Here is a 24,826-nt window from a genome sequence, read left to right as displayed (position 1 = left end):
TAACTTTAGCACCAGCACAATATTTAGAATCTATACGATACAGCGCTGGTATGTATCCTGAATATCCTCGGGTGCATGAGTCCTGACGCTAATACTACATATAGATTTTTTTGTCGCATGACAGTTGCAGTCTATAGGACATTGAATGAATTGCTGCTACAAACAATCAGAACATGCAATCATAAGGAAGAAACATTAATTTCTTAATCACATCAAATCTTCAATATAACATTGTGGTCAGTTTAGATTAAAGGAGACCTGCTCCACAATACGAAGCATCAGATTTCACATTAGGAGCTATAAGTCATGTGTTTATATGAAGGAAAATGGTGACAGGCATGTTATATTGCAATGTAATGGAGTCTTGTATGTATGTTCATATCAGCAATGACTAGACATCTCCGGAGCCACTGTGTGCAAAGATGCTTTGAATGTGCTGCCAACCCCTTTCTCTCATCCTCAGCTCTGCTGTGCCCGAGACCAAGCCTCCCTTTATTCTTCGCATCCACTGATTGGCCAATATGCATCCTAATAATGACTTCATTCAGCCCCCTCCTGTCATCTCTCTGTGAATGAAGTCAACCAGCGATCTTTGCAAGTAGAAAGAAAGCAGGAGAGGGGGAACAGCTCCATACAGCTGAGGTGCACGGGATTATTTGTATTTCACCTGGTGATTGGGACCTGGATCCTGTACCTTGAAAGGCTGGACATATTGCTTCTGTAAATGCACCATCTACAAACGGCATCCATAGGACTGTTGTGTACAGGGGCACTTGTTGGGGTGCAGCAGGTTACAGAGGCTTTTTCTTCATATCTAGGGACCCACAAAAGCTGCCAAGACGCCTCGTGCAGTGCTCCGAGTGAAAAATGGGGCGTCCAAGCTCCCGAAACCCCAGTCAGATCCGGGGAGCGCCCCAAGCATGTTCATGGAGAGGTCACAGAGCCGGATTAGTCTGTCTGCATCATTCGAGGCTCTGGCCATCTACTTCCCATGCATGAACTCCTTTGATGAAGAAGATGGGGGTAAGCATCTAGCATTGTTAGCTTTGGGGTCTTGTACTTGTGTTTTTTTTGTAGACTGTACAATTTCGCACTATGGTATGGTCCAGTCAAGTTGGATCATACCAAAATATCCATTGTAAGTGATAAAGATGTATATTTTTTCCTAAACCCATAAGGTCTATTAGTTCATTAAAAAGCACTCTTGTTCACTTATACCCTTTCTATAATTGCATTTAATTTTCACAATTGGTTAATGGCCAGGCCAGTATATAGGATTAAAATATATCAATGCGCAGATTTAATCAATTAGCGTGATCAGGTATCTGCAGTAGATTACTATGGATGAGAGTGTAAGCACTTAAATGGTTAAATCCATTGCCGATGAAGTGGTGTAACTGAGATGATCTACAAAGTCTCATTAAGATGATGGTTGTGTGGGGAGAATCAGAAGAAAATATTTATGATTTTTTTTTATTGTTAATAACATATCTCATAGTAGGAACTCTCCACAATCCTATATTAGTGTCTGATTCATGGCTATTGTCTTATACACAAAGAATAATCCACAAGAGATAGATCTGCACCTGACTTCTTGACCTGCATTACTAGTTTGGCCAGAAGTCGTGGCATTGTCTGGACCATTGACTAAATTTGTAATTATTCTACCCCAGTCTAATAATGTATTGTAGCTTTCAGACTGGTGGACATATGCACCAGTCATTGACAAAATCCCTCTGGCACAACAAGTACCTGTGGTCACATATAAGAAATATTTTTTTACAATTAAAAGCAATTCCATCTAGTAGGTAGCCAGGTAATACTGGGAGGCAGAAACCATGTTAGGGCATAGCATTGGTGCATATAAATACTGTTACTTAATAACTGATATAGAGATGCCTTCCTTACGTCAACCTATATGACGATGATCTGTTCTTTACGTGTCCACTATTTCCTACTTTTAGCTGAATGATATATCAGTCTTGTGATACAGTCCACATTGTAGATGGCATGATGTATAAAATAGCAGCATAGGTGTACAATAATAATTAGTCTTATTGTATACATTATGTCCATAGAATATATAATACTCATAGAAGTAATGCTAACAACACAGTGGCATACCTGCTATAGAGCGACTGCCACAGCAATGGGGCCTAGCAGCGATCATCTCCTTGCGCCGGGGCCACCCTTAGCACCTTGTAATGCAGTGCCAATTTTTTCATGGACTGGGGGAATGAAGGGTTTCAGAATAGTGGTGTGCGGGGCAACAAGCTTGAGGAATACCAGCAGTTGTGCCAATATAATATATATAGTGATATCTAGTGAAAACATTCTGTCTAAAAGAAACATATAATACAGAAATAATTAGCAGTAACTATTAACCAATTGTGCCCAGATACCCATATGAGCAATTTGAATTAACACCTGTTCGAAGATTGAATTCCTGAAAATCTAATCCACAAATCTACAGCTGTTACTAATGTTAAGGAATTCATTGCGCATAGATCTTCCTTCATACACTGTTTTGTTGAGATTATACAGATTACTTGTTTAATAATACCATTGAAGGGCATTGAAATGGGGAGAAAGCCGTGAAAACATTTAGGAAATTAACAATAGCTTTGGGCATTAGGACTGTAGGCCTTATTGAGGGTTACGATGTAGTAATAAAGTTGTGAACAGAACATAACCGGCATTTACACAGCACCATTATTTATTCATAGTCATTCATCGAACGCAAGGATTGGTTATATATTATCAGCTTGGCCATTGGGAATTGTATTGCCCTCAAGGGTTTAGGCCTTGTATCATTACAGTCCCAGCAGACAAATCTCTGTCACTAATTATAGGAAAACCACTGCTAATTTTAATTAGTGCCTGCACTGTATGTAAGGGGAAGCCATGATAGATGGAAGATACAATACATTAGTATTTTGCATTTAGAAATAGAAAACCTTCCATTGTAAGCATAGCCTTGATACAAGAAGATCAGGTCATGTGAATAATGCAAAATGTGTCTAAAAATTCTAAGGTGCTGTTTAATGTATAGATATCCAGAAATATATGGCATGCCCCTGTATGTCGGCGTAGGCAGAATTCATCGCCTCATGCTGCTTTTGATACATATTGTCTATTGGCTGTAGAATTGTATCAGCTGTTGGGTGAACATATGTCAATTACACAGAGAACGCTCCCCTGTCGAGAACAGAAAGTCTGTGCAACCGCGTGGCTGGAACACGGCACCGAGTCTCTATTGTGAAGCTTAAAAGCTTGGCTTTTATATCAGACAATCGTGAAAAAGTATACAGTACACTGCAAGTAATGATCTTCTCTGAGCCTAGGATGGAGTTAAAGAGACACTCCAGTGATTTTTTTTATTGCCCCCGTTTGTAAAGTACACCCGGTAAAAAGTAGGGCAGGTTATCACCTTACTGGGCACTTTGTTGCCGAAATATTCTGTCCGCAATTATGTCACGTTGAGCGTCTGATAGGAATGCATAGTGAAAGAGACTTCCGGTCCACACAGCAGACGCTGTAAGAATCAGCCGATCACAGTGAGATCACGTGACATAATTGCGGCCAGGATCATTTGGCAACAAAGCGCCCAATAAGAGGATGACATGTCCTACTTTTTATCAGGTATACGTTACAAACGCAATAAAAAAAATCACTGGAGTGTCTCTTTAAAGTATTCCAGGTTCTCCTGGTTTATAAAACGTACAATGTTCACATTGTTCATAAGCAACCTACTTCTTATAGAAACTTATTGTCATGTATCTTCTGTTCTTTGTCTTTATGTTATCTGGATTATTTATTATTGAGTTTGTTTCCAATAGTAACAATCACTTATATAATATGGAATACCACTTTCAAATAGAACTCCAGTATCCCGGAATTTAGTTCCAATTCACATTAAATTTGCCATGTAGTGCCTAGTTTGACGGCAGCATGGGTTCAGTAGTTTTATAAAAAGAGTATATAACTTAGTGTATGGATAACAGGCTGTGTAGGGGGTGCACTAATAAATGAAAATTGAGGGGAATAGAGTCAAAGTCCATATTAGAATAGAGAACATCTTTCTGCTCATTGAGGTTACAGAGGAGAATATTGTAATAGTCAATAATGAGAGTTTGCATTAAACTGGAAACAAACCTATTTCTTGACTGCAACAAACCAATATCAGCCTCCAAGTCTCCTGTGTTTTCTATCAGATGAAATAAGACTCAACTTATATTAGCGACCCACGACATGGAAAAAGCCAGTTTTCTAAATGATAAAAGTTTCTGATTTGTTTTTTAGATTATTTTCTAGGTTTGTGTTTTTTGGATAAAATCTATTATGATTGGTTGTAGATGCTTTAGTATTTTGTAGGCCAGTTTTGTGTCTTGAATCACATGGATTTTTTTTTCTGCATGCTAATTCAGAATCTGCTTGGGTTGGTATGTTCATTTCCTGCTCTATTGCAATTTCCTGCCCAATTGAATATAAGTGTAGGATGTATCTTTACAAAAACTTGCAAGGTCAGACAATGCAGGGCATACAGTGTATGACAAGATGCATTAAAGGGGTATCCTATCTATCCACAATAGATTAGGGTGCAAGCTCTGGGACAAACACCTCGGTCGAGTACAGGAATCCCCCCTGGTGAGGAGGCTGCCGCATCCAGGCAGGTAATGAATTGAGAGGTGGCCGCGTGGCTCTTTCCATTCTGATCTATAGGAGTTGTGGAAATAATTAGGCATGTGTGATCAGCTGTTTCCGTAACTCCCATAGAAGTAAATGGAGAGAGCCACGCACATTCCCTTCTAAGATGCAGCAGACAATTATGGCATATTCCATGGATATGCCATAAAGGTCTTAAATGCAAAAAAAAAAGTTACTCAGCACCTAACAAAGTAAAATCTGCTGTGACTACAATGGAACAGCAAACAAAATAAAGATACACCAGCAGTCTGCGGGGACTATGGTATATGCAAACATTGAATATATGGATTATTTACAAATGTATTACTGCTATGTTTACTATATTTATAAATGTGTGGTTCTTGGTGCTCATTTTGGTCAAATTTGGTCTTTTTTTAATATTTACAACTGAATTGATGCACAAATCAGGCACATAAATGTGCATCTGTGTGCGATGCGTGGTTTTCATGCACTCATTGACTTCAATGGGCGCGTAGGTGCGTGATAATGCACCAATATAGGACATGCAGTAAGTTTCACGCAGCGGACTCTCGCTGCTTGAAAAATCACTCATGTGTGAATGGCCCCATTGAAATCAATGGGTCCATGTGCTGTGCGTTGTTTCAATACACATTCACTCGTGTGAATGAGGCCATATCCTCCATTCAAGTGATCGTATCCTGGCTCATATTGCATTTTAAACTGAGAAATATATGAAGAATTCTTCTTTATGTTTTCCATTTTCTCACTTAACTCAGATCTGTCGTGTATCTGGCAGAAAGGCAACTGACTGCAGCAGGAGCCTTCCCCCACTGCTCTGCCTGTTATAGGAAACAAACTAAAACAGCAAAGCTCTGCCCCCTTCAGCTGTCAGCCAGATAAATATGGCAGGGATCAGGAAGAAATTAACACCTTTGCTCTCTGCAGGATTTCTACAAGATTGTTTGTCTCAGGAGCTGCAGAAAATCCTGCAGACTGATAAACATTGTGGACAAGTTTATCTCCAGTTTACTTTTATCATTCATTTCTAGATTTACTGTTCCTTTAAAACAGCAGATACTATAATATTGGGGGCTCGTTCACACGGTTACGTGCTCAGTGCATTCAAAATACGGCAGTAGCCAAGATCATTGATTCCTGTGACAGAATGAAAAATACAGTTACATTTCACTATATACAATGTTTATATCTAAAAAAATATATCTTCTTGACAGCTAATCATGTTCTCTACCACTGATGTTCAGCAGTGGACTACAGAACATATAAATTACATTGTATTTATAGAGGCTGTTTTCAGATTGAGGATATTTCCAGTTATTTGTACATCATTTCTTGCAGCACTGTGTGTCGGATACATAAACAAACAATATTCCATATCACAATATTTTCTCCCAAGCTGTAACCTCTATTGAAATGAATGAAAAGCCTGAGAAGACAAGTTTAGTGCATGTAACCTGTCATGCTGCCATTCCATCCTTTAGTGTAAGGGTGCACTAACCCAAGTAGGCACATATATACACAGTATGGACAGACACGGAGAGAGGGAGGGCAATGGAAAGTGGTGTGATGTGTTTTTGTATGCTGATGTTTGACAAAAGATATCTCTTCAAAATGTCTGACTATGGTTGTAAATTCCTGCCTTCAGTTTCAGTGACCAATCAGCGTCACACACTTCTCTCCATTCAATTACACAGCACATAGCGATATAGCTATATCGCTATGTGCAGCCATATACACACACTATAACGTTACTGCAGTGTCCTGATAATGAATGTACATTACCTCCAGCCAGGACGTCATGTTTATTCAGAATCCTGACACTTCTCAATCTTTTCTGTGAGATTTCCAGCAAGGCAAACGTAATCTCGTTTTAAATGACCGTTTACATCGTAATCTCGCGAGATTACGTTTGCCTTGCTGGAAATCTCACAGAAAAGATTCAGAAGTGTCAGGATTCTGAATAGACATCACGTCCTGGCTGGAGGTAATGTATATTCATTGTCAGGACACTGCTGTAACGTTATAGTGTGTTTATGTGGCTGCACATAGCGATATAGCTATATTGCTAGTGCAGTCTAAATGAATGGAGAGAAGTGTATGACGCTGATTGGTCACTGATTGGTCAGCGTCATACACTCCTCTGTACAACACCCACTTGGTCTAAAGTAAAAACACGCCCAGTTGGGCATTAAGAAACGAATTAGCATAAAGCTAAAAATTGCTCATAAAGTGGTAAAAATAGATTGTTTTTCTAAATAAAAAGCACTGCTGTCACCTACATTATAGCGTTGATCTCCTTATGTAGGAGATAGGGCACTTATAATGTAGTGACAGAGACTCTTTAAGTGAAGAAACACTTTAGGGCATGGATCACACACACACACCATTTTGATGCAGATTTTTGGCACGGTTTTTGGCTCCATTTTTTAGCCAAACACAGTCATAGACACACAAAAAAAGGAGATGTATCCGTTTTTTCTTTATACCTTTCCGTCTTCTGGATCTGATTCTGGCTTTGGCTAAAAAAAAACGGAGCCAAAAGCCGCATCAAAACTGTGTGTGTGATCCTGGCCTTAAAGAACACTCTGGACAAATATGATACACCATATTATCCCTAGTGCAGGACCTGAGGGGGCGGTGTATGATACATGAATATAAATAACGCAAAATGGAGCATCCTTGTGTCATGTACCGCCCTCTCAGGCTCTGCACTCTATAACATGCTATATCTGTTGTGTCTGGAGTATTCCTTGAAAATAAAATCTATATATCGTCTTGAAGTCTACCTACATTTCTATATTGCACAAGGGAATTGTGAGCACCAAATACTGATTGGACTATTGGCAGCAGGCACTGTAAGGGTATGTGCACACAGCTTATTTTCGGGCCGTAAACAGCTGAAAAACGGGCAACAAATCGGAAGCAGAACGCCTCCAAACATCTGCCCGCGAAAAAGAAGTGCATGTCACTTCTTGAGCCGTTTTTGGAACAATTTTTCATTAACTCTATAGAAAAACAGCTCCAAAAATGCAGCAAAAAAAGCGAGATGCTAAAAAAACAGCTGAAAATCAGGAGCGGTTTTCCCTTTATTTTCAGACGTTTTTTGCTAAGAGTGTGAACATTGCCTCATTCTCTCAGGCTGGTTTAACTATGACACATTTCCTTATGGCCTGTGCTGTACTTTTGTCCCAGGTCGGGGAGGTGTCTAGGCGTTCAGACAACAGATTTATTTTTTTCCGTCAGAAAAATCTGTCGCTGAATTGCCCTGAGAATTGCCCTGAGAATCAGTGCATGGTGGGAGTTGTAGTTTCACAACATCAGAAATCTAAGGCTGACCCTCGAATTTCTTCCACAGTTTTGAAGTTTAATCTTAAACAAACTTTCTTCCATTGTAATATGAAGAGGTGGAGGTCAGATTTGGCAAATTCCAAAATTTAAAAATAAAGACAGACACAATACAAATATATTTGTGAAGTAACACAAAACTATTCCTAGAATTCTAAAACTCATGTGAAAGGCAAGTTCAATCCACTTCTTCCTGCTTTATTTTCTGAGAACGGAGACATTATCTTTCCTTCTGTTTTCACACGTCTAATCCACATAATGAAAATATTATCAGTCTGCAGAAATATCATAAAATATTAGTAATCATTTTGCAGAAATCCGCCTCCCTGCAGGTTATTCCTTTTCAGACTCTAATCTTCAGTGAGCTTATCGCACAGGATGACATTAAATGACATGGCATCTGAATATATGAACAGACAATACCAGCTCATTTAAATATAATGTAAAACATAAATAAATATGCAATGGCTCATTAGTGACCATTTGCATACTTGCCGTGTGAACCTCTCATAATGTGTTTATGTTCCGGGTAGTGAAATGGCATATTGCGAAAACTACTTCAAGTTTTCGGAGTCTACAAAAATGATAAACTTTATACCGATAGGCTTTTTTAAATAGTATCGCTTAGTGATTTGTAGAAAAGGACATGTCCCTATGGCGCGTAGAGTTCTGAGTATAGCAGCATCCTATCAAGTAAACTTTCTACTTGCAATATGCCAGTTTAAAAAAAAATAAATTGTACATTTAATTGAGCTGCACCAATATTTGTGACATGCAAAAGATCTAGTGAATATATTTTCATGCTGCCTAAGGCGGGATTCACACGACCGGGTCGTTCCTGAGCCCGAGTGTCGGCCGGTAAAATCGGCCATTTTGCCCGGCCGGTTTGCATTAAGTTTTGCATCCGTGCCGGGCTGGGCAGATCCGGACAGTGACATCAGCGGCAACTCCTGAAGGGGAATCCCCATGTGTTCGGGGATTCCGCTTCAGGAGTTTCCCCTGATGTCACTGCCCAGATATGGACAGAGACATCAAGCGCTCTGTCCAGGAGCGGAATCCCCGAAAACACGGGGATTCCGCTCCTTCAAGGAGCTAAAGTGCGGCTAGCACATAGCAGAGTGGGGAGATACCTCCCCGCTCTGCTATAGTGGCGTCGCTACAGTAGTAGCAGCCGCAGCAGCTGCAGCTGCTAGCGGCGCCATCGAAGGTGTCGCCGGGCCAGGGTGCTTTTAACAAGCAGGGGAAGGGAGCCAGCGCAGCGCTCCCTCCACCTGCTGTACACCCCGGCCCTGCCACACAGTGTGCAGCGATGCCATTCGTCCGAATGGCATCAACTCCTCCTCCTCACATGCACTCTGCGCTGTGAGGAAGAGGAGATAGAGCGCAAGCGCCGGAAAACCCGGCCATCACTCGGGACACATCCCGGTGATGGCCGTGTAATACCCGGCCCCATAGACTTCTATGGGAGCCGGGCGGCCGGGTACCCGGGCGAAGATAGAGCATGTCCTATTTTTTGACGGCCGGTTTTCCCGGCCGTCAAAAAATCGGTCGTGTGAATAGCCCCATTAGGGGTCTATTATTCCTAATGCAGCCGGGTGCCGGCCGATTTATGAACGGCCGGCACCCGGCCGGGAAACCCTGCCGTGTGAATGAGGCCTAAGGGTCCATAAAAATAAACTAGAGATACTAGAATGATTTTGAACTTACCTAGATTACATCCGGTTGGTTCTTCTCTCTCCGTTGCCTCGTTCTCAGTCCCCGTTGTCTTCTATCCAACATGGCTGCCGCTGTTTCAGACTTGCACAGGGAACGTAGTCTGAGACACACCTCCTCCTCCTGATGACGTCTTCGCTGGTTCATTGCGACAGACACTTCAGAGGACAGTGAAGGAGGAGGGGGCGCGTCTCAGACATGCAGACTACCCTTAGGATAGTCCATTAATATCAGATCAGTGGGGTCCGCAGCCTTTTCCAAGTTTACAGGCACATCGCCGTACACATCCGTAGCGGTTTTGCCTGGGATTGCAGTTTTGGTCCTATTCAAGTGAATAAGACACAGCCGCTACAGATGTGTATGGCACTGTGCCTGGTAAAAACACTGTAGACAAATGCCGTGGCCCCTTCAGTCAACGCGGGTGCAAGGAGTCGGACCCCCACCGATCTGATATTGATGGCCTATCCTAAGGATAGGCCATCAATACAAAATGCCTGGAGAACCCCTTTAACCTTATATAACCTGTTGTGTAACTACCAGCAGGACAGGCAGTCAGTGCATGCTGGGAGTTGTAGTTTTCAAAATCTGGGGAGCCACAGGTTTGGAGACCACTGTTGTAGACTGTCTTGTAATCGTACTCTCTGAAACCCTAAACCATAAAGCCTTGGTTTCCATATCTTACACTAATGAAAGCTAAAATGCCTGAAATAGCTATATGCAAGTTGGAGTAATCCAGTGGTTCTGAGTGCATAGGTGGCCATAGGGACGTAACAGAATAATTTGCATGTCTCCACGCGTTATACAACAATGAGGATTACCCTACTTTTTTTATGGGGTATGTGGTATCAACGGTCCGTGCATGGCCCAGGAGCCTGGACCGCAAAAACAACGGACATGTCTTATTACGGCCGTGTCCAGGCTCATAGAAAATAATGCACGCAGCCATGTGCTCGGCCCACGATTTGAGGGCGGCTCGCGGGTGTCACTCCGCTGCCGGCCGACCCTAAAATCACGGACGTGCACATGGCTACGGTTGTGTGCATGAGGCCTTAGTTAGCAGCTTTTCACTCTGGTTTATAGAGAGGGGTCTTAAGAAGTGGGCCTCGGCTCTATAATATCCATAAGACCTAATAGGGCATAGGGAAAGGGGTTGTCTTATTGATCAACCACTTTAATGATGCCTTGCTATGTTGTGCTCCTCAAAAAGAATGATAAATACATATATCTGAATATACTGTTTTGTACATCTGTCTATATCGTATATACTTTTTACATTTCATCAGCCTCATAAAAGACAGGGCTATAAATTCAATATATGCCCAGCGAGGGACACTTAATATAATTAACTGGAAGCAGAAAGGTACATTTTGCCTGGTAATGGACAGATTTGAGAAATCTCACATGTCCACACTGCTGCAGCATGCTGGATTTATATCTCCAGGGAGCCGAGTTTATATTATAAATATAATGTATTTCTGTTGCTCTGGAATTAAATGTATGAATATGAAATGATTTAGAGAAGTTGTGGTTTCTCTATGAAAAATGTATCTGATGGAAATGTGTCATAAGGAATTACAGTGGAAGGTACATTCACTCTGGAAAGCTGGATATCAAACTTGATGCGTTGTTTAAATTAAAATAAATGTCTGTGTTGTGGCAGCTGTGTTGTAAAACCGAGCTAAAAGGTATTTCAATACAATATATAGAAGTTATTCTGCCAAAGGGCCATAAAGTATGTAAATAATTAAGACACTTAAAGAGGCTCTGTCTTCACATTATAAGTGCCCTATCTTGTACATAATGTGATCGGCGCTGTAATGTAGATTACAGCGTTGTTGTTTTTTTAGAAAAACGATCTATTTTCACCAAGTTATGACCTATTTTAGCTTTATGCTACGGATTTTCTTAATAGACAACTGGGCGTGTTTTTACTTTTGACCAAGTGGGGGTTGTGGAGAGAAATGTATGACGCTGACCAATCAGCGTCATACACTTCTCCCCATTCATTTACTCTGCACATAGTGATCCTGCGTTGTTCACTATGTGCAGTCACATACACACACATTAACGTTACTGAAGTGTCTTGACAGTAAATAGACATCGCGTCCAACCAGGACGAGATGTCTATTCACAATCCCGACACTTCAGTAACGTTTGTGTGTGACTTACTCACGCAGCACATCGAGATCACGCTGTGCTGTCATTTACAGCGAGATCTCGCGAGATTAAGCTTGCACCATCCATGAGGTGAGATGAGCCACCTTGTCCTGCACTAATTTTACCTGCATCTATATGGCCAGGCAAGTTCCATGCCCGACCATTCAGCGCCTTACAATGATGCTGATTGGCAGGGCAGAATGACTGCTTGGGCTGAACGATGGAGCTGATTGACAGGGCAGAATGACTTGCCCCAACAATCAGTGCCTTTCAACAACGGAAGCGGTGCAATGATGTCATCGCGCCGCTTCCGTTGTTGAAAGGAGCTGATTGACAGGGCAAGTCATTCTGCCCTGCCAATCAGCGCCATCGTTCAGCCCCAGCAGGCCTGCATTGACACAGGATGGCGTGTGAATGGGATCAAGGTGAGTATGTAAAGTTGTTTTTTTCCACCTAAAAGTGTGAGAGGCATTATCTACAGGGGGAGCTATATGTGGGGTGCTATCTACAGAGAAGGCTATATGTGGGACACTATCTACAGGGGAGGCTATATGGGGGCACAATCTACAGGGGAAGCTATATGTGGGACACTACAGGGGGCTATATGTGGGACACTATATACTGGGGGGTTATATGTGGGGCACTATATACAGGGGGCGCTATATCTGGGGCACCATCTACACGGGGCACTATTTGTGGGCACTATCTACAGGGGGGCTATATGTGGGGCACATTCTACAGGGGAGGCTATATGTGGGACACTATGGGGGTCTATATGTGGGGCACTTTATATAGGGGGAGCAATATGTGGGGCACAACCTACAGGGAAGGCTATATGTGGGGCGCTATCTACAGAGAAGGCTATATGTGAGACACTATCTACAGGGGTGGCTATATGGGGGCACAATCTACAGGGGAGGCTATATGTGGGACACTATCTACAGGGGGGCTATATGTGGGGCACTATATACAGGGGGTGCTATATGTGGGGCACAATCTACAGAGGAAGCTATATGTGGGTCACTAGCTAAATGGGGCTATATGTGGAACACCATATACAGGGGGGCTATATGTGCTGCACAATGTACAAGGGGGGCTATATGTGGGCACTATCTACAGGGGGCACTATCTACGGGGAGCACTATGTGTGTCTGGGACACAGTGTATGGTGCTATTATAATCAGGGACACAGTGTATGGTGCAATTATAATCAGGGACACAATGTATGGTGCTATTATAATTAGTGGTGCAGTGTATGGAGCTATTATGTTTAGGGGTGCAGTGTTTGGCAACATGAGAATTTTATCTTCGTTTATAGGTGCAGAAATGTTTGAATAGTGAGTAGCTGAAGACATCTGAGCGGTAAACTGCAGAAGTGGGCTCTGGCCCAGGAGAAGTCATCATAGGGGCCTGGACTGGATGGAGAAGAAAGGAGAAAAAGAACAACTAGAATCTGAGATCGTCACCGGTGAGTCACTTAATATAAATGTTTATTATTCTAATCAGTACTGTGGTCACTATATGATCTGCGGCGAGATGATGCGTGGTATGATTTATATTTTGTGTGAAACAGCAACTCCCAGCATATCTTTACCATTGTTCGGTCCATGCTGGGAGCTGTAGTTTTACGCTGTACAAACCTATATGACAGGGGTTGCACTAAATTGAGCTGTATTTGTTTTGTGCTGTATTTATGTTCTGAGCTTGTTTCTGGTACTGTATTTATGTACTGAGCTTGGTTCTGGTTTTGTATATATGTACTGAGCTTGGTTCTGGTGCTGTATATATGTACTGAACTTGCTTCTAGAGCTATATATATGTACTGAGCTTGCTTCTGGTGTTGTATTTATGTGCTGAACTTGGTTCTGGTGTTGTATTTATGTACTGAGCTTGAGTCTGGTGCTGTATATACAGTGAAGAAAATAAGTATTTGATCCCTTGCTGATTTTGTAAGTTTGCCCATTTTCAAAGTCATGAACAGTCTAGAATTTTTAGGCTAGGTTAATTTTACCAGTGAGAGATAGATTATATTTTAAAAAAAACAGAACATCACATTGTCAAAATCATATATATTTATTTGCATTATGCACAGAGAAATAAGTATTTGATCCTTTTGGCAAACAAGACTTAATACTTGGTGGCAAAACCCTTGTTGGCAAGCACAGCAGTCAGACGTTTTTATGTAGTTGATGATGAGGTTTGCACACATGTTAGATGCAATTTTGGCCCACTCCTCTTTGCAGATCATCTGTAAATCACTAAGATTTTGAGGCTGTCGCTTGGCAACTCGGATCTTCAGCTCCCTCCATAAGTTTTCGATGGGATTAAGGTCTGGAGACTGGCTAGGCCACTCCATGACCTTAATGTGCTTCTTTTTGAGCCACTCCTTTGTTCCCTTGGCTGTATGTTTCGGGTCATTGTCGTGCTGGAAGATCCAGCCATGAGCCATTTTTAATGTCCTGGTGGAGGGAAGGAGGTTGTCACTCTGGATTTGATGGTACATGGTTCCATCCATTCTCCCATTGATGCGGTGAAGTAGTCCTGTGCCCTTAGCAGGGAAACACCCCCAAAACATAATGTTTCCACCTCCATGCTTGACAGTGGGGACGGTGTTCTTTGGGTCATAGGCAGCATTTCTCTTCCTCCAAACACGGCGAGTTGAGTTAATGCCAAAGAGCTCAATTTTAGTCTCATCTGACCACAGCACCTTCTCCCAATCACTCTCAGAATCATCCAGATGTTCATTTGCAAACTTCAGCCGGGCCTGTACATGTGCCTTCTTGAGCAGGGGGACCTTGCGGGCACTGCAGGATTTTAATCCATTACGGCGTAATGTGTTACCAATGGTTTTCTTGGTGACTGTGGTCCCAGCTGCCTTGAGATCATTAACAAGTTCCCCCCGTGTAGTTTTCGGCTGAGCTCTCACCTTCCTTAGGATCAAGGATACCCCATGAGGTGAGATTTCGCATGGAGCCCCAGATCGATGTCGATTGACAGTCATTTTGTATGTCTTCCATTTTCTTACTATTGCACCAACAGTTGTCTCCTTCTCACCCAGCATCTTACTTATGGTTTTGTAGCCCATTCCATCCTTGTGCAGGTCTATGATCTTGTCCCTGACATCCTTAGAAAGCTCTTTGGTCTTGCCCATGTTGTAGAGGTTAAAGTCAGACTGATTAATTGAGTCTGTGGACAGGAGTCTTTTATACAGGTGACCATGTAAGACAGCTGTCTTTAATGCAGGCACCAAGTTGATTTGGAGTGTGTAACTGGTCTGGAGGAGCCTGATCTCTTAATGGTTGGTAGGGGATCAAATACTTATTTCTCTGTGGACAATGCAAATAAATATATATAATTTTGACTATGTGATTTTCTTTTTTTTTATTTTATATAATCTATCTCTCACTGGTAAAATTAACCTAGCCTAAAAATTCTAGACTGTTCATGTCTTTGACAGTGGGCAAACTTACAAAATCAGCAAGGGATCAAATACTTATTTCCTTCACTGTATGTACTGAGCTTTGTTCTGGTGCTGTATATATGTATTGAGCTTGTTCTGGAGCCGTATATGTCAGAGTTTGGTGCTGGAGCTGTAATTCTAATTCTAATTCTAATAACAAAATTGCAGGGCAGATGGAATTGTTTTCAATTAATTGTATATTTAATGGGAACCTGTCAGGTAGTTTTAACCCCTTCAACCGCCACCATGCAGTAATACATGACCTGACAATATTTCCAAACATTCTCCTGTATGTTGTTTTCAGATGCATAAAATCAACTTTTAAACCGGCGTACACTATAGGTTAATTACTCATTAAAGGGTCATGGAACAGTGCCGCTATCCTGAAGATTCACATAGTCCTGCCTCCAAACCCAACTTTCCATGCTTGATTTACATCCCTCTAGCTGTTATACATCACTACCAGTCTCTTCCAACATTCTCGGATGTGCCATTTCCTTGTACTACTTGGGCACACACAGTGCAGCGAGGTGTACTCTGTCTGGCTGCACCGCGCATGCCAGCACAAGGCAACGGCGCATCCACAAGAGTTGGAGGAGGCTGCTAGTGATGTAGAACAGCCAGGGGGGTGTCAATCAAAATCTAGGGGGAGCGCCATTTAAATGATCGCCTCAGGCAGCAGAAAAGCTAGAATCGGCCCTGCGGACAGTGGTGAACACAATCACCGACAAAACAATAACTGCTGCCTCCTGGTGTTTAAGACCACATATTTTCGAGATAAAATGCTGTGTACTCTACAATGATGGGAAGGAGCACTGCAGAAATGAAGTATAGTGCTTGTTGGCCGAGCCACAGCTAATCAGCTCTAGATTTGTTTTCTGCACTGATGCTTTGCTCATATGTAAACATCTCTGGCGCCAGATACTGTAGATAGGAGGAACTATAGGGTTAAAAGGGTGAGCATCAGGTTATGGTTAATTTGAGCCACAGATGGGAGGAGCTTTGTAAAAGGGGCATGGCTTCATGGGCACATTTAGGGGACATCTCAGGTATGGATGCCTATGTACTGCCAGCATCCTGCATGCCAGTGCCCAATAATCAGCAGTCTACAAAAAAAAAAAAAGTTGGTAAATATACCAATGTGAGTGAAGTGTTGGATTGATTTTGTAGTGTGACTAGTTGATGTAGTATTAATAGTGTATGTCAATTGTATGAGTGAAATATGCAATTTGTGTGAGTTTTGTGTCTTCTAATGTATTAGTGGCATTTTTGTACGTGTTGTTTTCAGTGTGAGTGGTATGTGTGGTATAGGTCTAGTGTGTAAGTGTTATATGAGGTATCTGTTTAGCATTTGTGTGGTGTGTGCGGTATGGGTCTAGTGTGTGGTACGTGTCTAGTGTGTGAGTGGTATGTGTCTAGTATGTGAGTGGTGTGTGCAACATCTGTGCCAGGTGTGAGTAGTGCGTGTTCAACATGTGTCCTTGGTGTGGGTAGACAACGTGCAGCATATGTCTTAGGTGTGAGTGGCAGCAGTGGAAGATATATCCTAGTTGTGAGTGGTGTGTGTGCATGCGCGCGCATGTGTCCTAGGTATGAGTGGTGAATGTGCAGCATATGTCCTAGGTGTGAGTGGGGGATGTGTTCTAGGTGTAAGTGGTAAGTGGTGTGCGTGGTGTGTGTGTGCATGAGTCATAAGTGTGAGTGGTGTGCATGCTCACGAGTCATAAGTGTGAGTGGTGTGCGTGCGCAGATGTCCTAGGTGTGAGTGGTGTGTGTGCTCATGTGTCCTAGTTGTGAGTGGCACAAATGCAGCATGTGTCCAGCTTCTGGGTTGCATCTGTGCGTCATGTTTTGTGTGTGTGTGTTTGTGTGTGTGTGTGTGTGTGTGTGTGTGTGTGTTTGTGTGTGTGTATATATGGCTGAATATAAAATTGAAATCATACTATTTAGTTACAGTATGCTGATATTTTAGCATTGTATACCGGTATAATTTGTAATCTTTATACGTCAAGGATTTGATTAGGACTAAGTCCCTGATTCCATACCTAAATCCCTTTCAAATCCACTAACATTCTGCATCCATTAATAGTGAATGGGCTATTTTATACCCCATTCACATGCAGCAGAAATAAGTCTGCTTGAATTTTTTTCCGCTCCACCAAAAAAAATCCTCTAGAATAATGAGCATGCTCATTATTCTTGTGGAAAAGCAGTGGATTTGTTGGCGTTGGAGCTATCAGGAACTATTCCTCTTTTCATTTACACCTATTTTAATAAATCTCCCCATGTCTTGTATAGCTGAAAAGTTGTCCCATGTACTACAGCCCAACACTGGCAGCTGCGTATGGCCTGCGGTGGGCCTGTGTGCTTAAAAATGCCAGGGCTGATTTTAAGTCCCAGTCCGGCCCTGACTCCATATACCCCATCACATTTATAATTTTGTCCTGAGACCAGAGGGTCGCTTTAAGAGGAGCCTTCCTCTCTCATGTGCCTCACTATATGGGTGGTAATAACCTGATAATATACTTTACAGTTTAGATGCTTATACACCCCTGACAAACTGAACAAACAGAGTTGTAGTGTAAATCGGGGAGGGACAGGACAGGAAAGAAGTCATGTACTGAACACTGCAGCTAGACTGAAGTCACTGATCATAGTTGTGACCTAATGGAGCAGAGCTAAAAAGCAGCCTAGAGAGGGACCAAAGAAAATAAATAACAGATGAGCAATACCTCACTTGATCTTCTATATTTAAAGAAACATTATACCTAAAAATGATAAAATTAAATAGGAAATAACCTTTCGTACACTCTTTGTCGGTCTACAGTATTTTCAGTAAGCTCCTAAAGCATGTACATGTATAAAACTTGCAGAAAACACAGTGGTTAATTTCCTGCTGATCTTTTACATTTTGGTGGAGCGTAACATTCTTTATCCTATTGTAGACAGAGTAGTGGGGGGAGGCTCCTGCTGCAGACAGTTGTCTCACACAAGTTTCATTTTTTTTTGTGTTTGTTACCTATGTTCCTTTAGTCAAATAACATAGTTTTAGAGATATCACATGACTTGTGCCACATGATTCCTTTTGAAAATGTTAAAAGTTTGCTTCATTGTCTGCGATTTAGGACTACACAGTGAGGAGCGTTGCCTACCTCATATTCCTTGGCTTAATATACATTACATGAAGCTTCTGCTAAGGCACAACCAACAAGATGGACATTACTAACAAGAGTGATGACAGACATATGAGATAGGTGAGAGCTGAATACTCATTTGGTCTACAGATTTTCCCTGACGGAAAACTTTGATAGCTGCCCCATATATATTTGATCATCTTTCAGTCTTTCTGCAAAATTCAGGTTTGGTCAACAGTGTATATGGGCAGCTTAAAGAGGTTGTCTGAGATTAGAAAAATGGGCCTACTTTATTTCCAGAAACAGCGCCACTCTTGCTAATAGGCTGTGCTGGTATTAGAGCTCAGAAGAATTCAAGCGATTGCATTGAAGATGTTGTCTGATGTAATAAAAAAATAACAGCTACATTTCTGAACCCTTCATAAAATGTAAGGTTTATTTAAAATAAAAGTAGCCGCAATGTATGAACTGCACCTCTCCTGTTTAATAATGCATTGCTATTTCTCTTGTTCCTTTTTTATCTTCACACAGCTTTAATATTCACAATGCTATCACTTGTTGAGTAAATGCCGAAAGAGACATCTATATTCCTTGCACTCTTGACTCAGTCATGTAAAATTGTCTCTGTGATTGACATTTGCAGTCAAAAGCGCTCCCCGTCCCGGCCTTTTTGTTTCTGTGACCTTGCAAATGCATTTCTGAATATTGTAAGAGCATGTTAAAAAAAGACAACTGCACAGACTAAACATCATTTAGGAAAAGCAATAAAGCTTACAGTGTATCAAAGACTTTTTTTCTGCTGCTGTAAGTTTTGAGTTTAGCCCCTTAAGGCTACATACACACATTGCGGAATTTTGTCCGAAAATCTGCATCAAAACCACAGGTAATTCCGTAGGTAAAATCCACACATAATAATGCAGGTTTTTTTATGCGGTTTTTAGGTGCGCTTTTTGCATTTTGATGCGGAAATAGGTGCGGATTTATGCTGCTGATTTTGCTGCGTTTTTTTAAAACTAGTCAGATAAAATTCGCAAGCAGAAACAAGATAAATTGACATGCTGCGGATTATAAAATACGCACAGTGGGTCAATTTACGTGTAGAAAAAAAATCTGCAATGTGTAGATGAGATTTCTTGAAGTCTCACTTAACTTACTGGTACTGTATTACGCTGCGGAATTTCTGTACGAAAATCCGCACGGCAAATCCGCACGTTATACACATTGTGTACATTGGCCTACGGATGCAGCCAATTTTTACCTTAACTGAGTTGTCTACTTTAGAAAAAAGTATTTTAATATACCTTACTAGGTTATTTCTGAATTAATAGAGAGGGGGGGGGGATTCTGTCTTCAGGATGCCCATCTCTTGGCCAGAGTGGGGAGCAGTTACTCTCCCGCTCTGGAGGACCTGTCCTGCATTACATAGACAACCCATTGATTTCAATGGGACTGTGTAAAGCCTAATTTCTCCTATTGTGGTGCTACAGGGAAATTAAATACTCAAATAGGCACTGCACTTTGAAAATACTTTGCATAAATCAATAATATAAGCGAATATAACACATTTTGTAATATATCTTATTAGAGTAAAACGCATCTTTCTTTACTTATCGTCGCCTCCCACCAACCTCCTAAACTGTTCGCTTACTCTGAATAAACTGCTTTCTTAGCTCTCTGCTCACTGAGGGATCCAGTTATAGCTGCCCATGGAAGTGTGTGGAGGGGGCGTGGTTGAGCAGGAGCAGAGTAAGAGAGAGGAGAAAGACACAGACAGACATACTACATCTGCTCGTAGTAATATTTCTATCTCACCCCAGTGCTGGATTCCCAGCTACACTGCTCATTACTCCTGCATAATCCCCTCTCTCTTCCTGCAGCTTCTATAGATGTGATAGATAGGGATAGTAGAGAAAGATTCTCCTCTTCTATGTGTTCAGTGTATAGAAGACATTATAGAAGTTAGGCTCCACCCACTATCTCAGAGTCATCTGAGAATTAGGAATAGAGCCTCAGATGGAAGAACTGCTAAAAAAATGCAGAATACAAGTCATATAATGGCCAGAAATAGTGTTATTCCTCGTTTACACACATATGACAACTTATTCTGAAAAGTCATCTCAAAGTGTAGGTACGCTTTAAGCTAAGTTCACACAAAGCTGATTTTTTGCCGAAATGTCTGCACTTAAAAATCAGTTCCACACATCTGAATGGGTTTTTTTCTGCAGCATTAACATGGATTTCTGCACATTCAGATAAATGAAACAGTCGCAGAAATGTCTGCAACAAATCGGTCTTGTGTGGGCTTAAAGTGGTTTTCCCATAACCAATATTTATCACGTATCCACAGGATAGGGGATAAATATCTGATCAGTGCGGGTCTGACCGCTGGAACCCCCGAGAAAGAGCTTACCTGGCCATCCCTGTGAGCCCCATATGAATGGAGCAGTAGTCGCATTCTCGGCCACTGCTCCATTCCCTTTCAATGGAGCTGTCGGAGCTAGCTCTCGGCTGAATTTCAACATGCCCGTTACTTTTGTTCCCAGGGGAGATAAGCTGCCACCAGAGGTGTCTGGCAGCTGTTTACTCCTCCTCTTAATTGAAGACACATGCACACCCGGCCGAACCGTTCAGCCGACATTTATTAAAAGTGTATGGCCACCCTAACTATCGAAAGTCCACACAGTTTATTCATGGGGACGTGTAAGAGGATGGATATACAACAATACAATAGCTGCAGATATAGCTATGTCAGTCTTATAAAGATCTGTTCAATGAATATGTCAATAAACAAAGTTTCTTAAAATCATTTGACAGATACGGAAAATAATTAATAATTTTGTATTAGTTTCCTGGGAACAAAAACATGTTTCTGTTCAGTGATGTCAGTATCAGGGGAGGGGCAGTGACAACCTTTTATCCATTTTTATAATGATACACTTTAATATAAAGTGTGCAAGGGATAAGATAACACAATGATAGAAAAATATAAATTTTTGGGTGGTGTTATGTTTTAAGCCACATTAGATCTTACTGATGGAACAAACCACATTTCACCCTTATTTCACTGACGATTTGACTGCTGAACTGTCCCAAATAATAAATATCAATGCTTACTGTCCTGATTCCTGTGCTGGAGTTTGACGGCATCTTCTCTGGGTGCAGACGTAATGGTGGCATGGTATTAGTAGGTGTCACCGGCATCTCTGCAGACTGGTGGTACCACAGACCTTAGGTTAGAGACGTGACAGGTGGGCACTAAGAACTGCACATTTGTAAGTATAGTAAACGTAGCGCTAATGCCATATATACAATTGATACAAAAAGCATATTGCAAAATTGTGTAACGCGCTAAAACCATAATACCCCTTTAAGAACTCCCAAATTAAAATATGCTATTGGAACCTACAGCGTTTGCCTAAAATGAGTAGTTTGAGCTCTATTACATTTTAAAATTTTTAATTTTCCCTTTACTAAAACTAAAATTATTTCAAGTCTTCCATGGAAGTCAGAAAATATTGTGCTGCTGTATTGAGTGATAGGACTTTCAATATAGTTAGCAACGATCGAAAAATACAGATCCATTATAGTAATGAATATTGATATTGTGAATGTGGATCACCAGAGACACTAATACATGTCCAGGCTGTCACATTAAGACCATTATTATGTCGGAGGGAGGGCATGCAGAAACCTTCCCTTTACTAATGGCATCTGCTCCCTCCATATACAGCGTATAATTATATGACAATAATCTGTATAGAGAAGTAGTGCAATAATCTGTGCAATGTACAAAAAACTTCAAGGAGAAAAGCAACTAAAATAATGTTCTAGCATTCCACATAGACATCTCAGAAGAATATCAGCGGGTGTTCATAAGATACCACTGAGTGGCAACAGTTCCAGAAGGATTCCTATTGATATTCATTTTGCTCAGTTGCACAATCAGTTTCTCAGATTTCCATTGATGGAAATCTCCAAGTGGCACCTTCGTAGTGCAGGTATTTTGTATAGTGTGCAAGCCTCTTAACATAGTGTCCTAGATGGCATCTGATATAAAGGATAATATAGGAAAAAGCAGAAATGTTTTAATGCTACATGCTTCCCGGAACTGAGCTATAGTGTGCTGTAGTATTACTCGCTTATTTCATGGTTTATTTAAGAAACTTGTCAGTTCTTGCCATTCATGAGATCTTGCCATGGCAACCGAAAGCACATAATTATGTGACATAGAAACTCCTTGATGTAATTTGAAGAACGTAAATGGAGGTGCAAATATCCACTGAAGATCTGGTTCCCTGATGTGTACAATAATAACATTATAACTATTATCTTTATTACATTATTAATACAGCCAACCTCCAGCTACCACCAAATCTGGTTCTGGTGAATATCCTGAAGAAGCATGTTGGGGTCTCCTCTGAATAGGCCCCTTACCAGATACCCTGATGTTATAGTTTTTTTCTCTTATATACAGACAAATGTTAAGGTTGCACAACAATTGAATAGCATTCAGTAGAACAAGATTATTTTTCTTTCTACCCAGGAAAGATTAAAGGGGTATTCCCATCTCGGACATTTATTGCTTATCTCACTTCAGGGACCAACTCCAATGTCTAGAACGGGGTTTCCTGACCACCGTCCAACCTTCACCCACTGTCACTGGGATCCGGCCACTGAGTTACAAAGTGCCGCCCAGTGAGTTACAAGGTGGCCAAGAGTAAAGAAACAGCCGAGCTTGAATGGGAGTTACGAAAAAGTATTTCACAACAAGCTACGCTGTTTTCCGAACTCAGTAGCTACGAAAACAACTGAGCTCGCTGTGCTATATGCTGCATCTCTGACTTCTATTCACCTTTATTTTAGTTACAGAAACAGCATAGCTTAGCAAGCACAGCTGTTTCTGTACACTCCCAGCAACCTCATAACCCAGTGGCTTGTGCCTACGATAGAGGCAAAAGGTAGGATATGGGTCAGGAGGCCCCGTTCTAGAAATAGGTTCGGGACCAAGATGTGGGACCTGCATCTATTGGACATTTATACATATCCTGTGGATATGCCATAAATGAGATTGGAATACTTCTTTAATTGCTTGGACAATGACACAAACTTCTACAGCGGTGGATCCCTATCTGAAGCTGCCTGTGCAAAGTATTACTCTCCACTATATCATGAGTGTATCTGGGTTTTCTGCTGCTTGGGCCAAAAGATGAAATGGAGATAAGAAAGATGGATGGGTACATGTGCCATGCCCTTGAAGCAAGCCTTAGAGTACTCTAAGTCGCCATGCTGCAAGCCCAATAGTAAAGCGCAAAAAAACTGTTCCAAGCACCCATAACGCCCTCTACTCAACTAGCAGCAGCCAGCAAGTTAATGCCCACACACTGATGAGGTTCTGATGTTTTTGATGGCAACAATAATGTAGTCTGCTCAGCAGTGGAAATCTAACTGTCAAAAACACCATAAACCTGACAGACCATAAGTTAATGGTAACCGTCAGGAGCCTATATGCCATCATCCTCTCAGTTGCTATTGTATATAACTTCCTTTTCCTGTGCTAATCTCTGTCATAAAAGAGAAAATTATTTGTGCGACAAGAGCTCTATATTACTGATCACTTCTGCTGGGTTGGCACATAGCATTAGGCAGGGAGGAAGTGCCAATAATGCTGATCCCCTGTAGTAAGAGAAGGGCATAGCCTAAAGTCAAGTGCTCAACTCATCGATGGTACACCACTGAATGCAATGGTACTCATGTATGAGTATTATGGTCCTTGATCCTCAGGAGTCAAGACCATGAAAAAAAAATTCATTTTTGTATTTATCTGCAGATGGAGAAGCATTCCATTTTGAGACCCCATATACATGAGGTGCTTACAGGAAAAATGCCACTACTCAAAAAATAGGTCAGTGTGTCTTACTCACCGCTTGGCTCTTGCCAGAGCTGAAGGCAAGTGACTTTTAGTCATCTGAATATAATTTTTTTTATAACCAGATGCAGATTTTATAGGATCTGTGCTGCCCACACTCTGCTTGTTCAGATAATTACTGCACTATTCCAGAGATTTGACTGGGTTCTTTTAAAGCGGAGAAATTGTCCTGCAGCCCACACACATTGTAAGACTAAATATCACTATCCATAAACCTATTTGTCATACTGCTTGCCAGTGGCTAGCAGAGAACTTTCACAGCAGTAATGGCTGGAGCTGAGATAGACCCACTTTTAAGCCTTTCCTCCTTAATTTCATGGCCCTTCTTCTAATTGTCCTGATTTTTGTTGAGACGGCGCTAAAAGATACCATTTTGGAGGTTGTTCCGTCTATGCAGCTAGAATC

General features: G+C 41.5%; 1 protein-coding gene and 1 long non-coding RNA gene across 11 annotated transcripts in view; one reads left to right on the top strand and one right to left on the bottom strand.

Moving 5' to 3' along the window:
- RIMS4 (regulating synaptic membrane exocytosis 4) overlaps positions 1-24,826 on the top strand; it is a 185,547-nt gene that overhangs the window by 45,332 nt on the left and 115,389 nt on the right. For 4 of the 10 annotated variants that reach the window (XR_012851515.1, XM_075845191.1, XM_075845190.1 and 1 more), the window contains exon 1: positions 468-1,023. The exons of 3 other annotated variants lie outside the window; for them this stretch is intronic. Coding sequence is in view for 3 of the 7 variants with exons in the window: in XM_075845191.1 (XP_075701306.1) it covers positions 921-1,023 (103 nt within the window). In the remaining 4 variants the exon portion in view is untranslated. Of the gene's footprint in view, positions 1-467; positions 1,024-18,486; positions 18,616-24,826 lie in introns of those variants that run through there. 3 more of the 10 variants (XM_075845196.1, XM_075845192.1, XM_075845195.1) reach the window with 1 other exon arrangement.
- LOC142665489 (uncharacterized) overlaps positions 1-24,826 on the bottom strand; it is a 30,450-nt gene that overhangs the window by 778 nt on the left and 4,846 nt on the right. The window contains exon 3 of the long non-coding RNA XR_012851516.1: positions 21,610-21,722. This is a non-coding gene — a long non-coding RNA (uncharacterized LOC142665489). The remainder of the gene's footprint in view (positions 1-21,609; positions 21,723-24,826) is intronic.

Source organism: Rhinoderma darwinii, chromosome 13 (genome assembly GCF_050947455.1).
Source record: "Rhinoderma darwinii isolate aRhiDar2 chromosome 13, aRhiDar2.hap1, whole genome shotgun sequence".
In the NCBI taxonomy this organism is placed as follows: domain Eukaryota; kingdom Metazoa; phylum Chordata; class Amphibia; order Anura; family Rhinodermatidae; genus Rhinoderma; species Rhinoderma darwinii.
The sequence above is the reverse complement of the archived record's forward strand: the minus strand, read 5'-3'. Positions and strand labels throughout refer to the sequence as shown.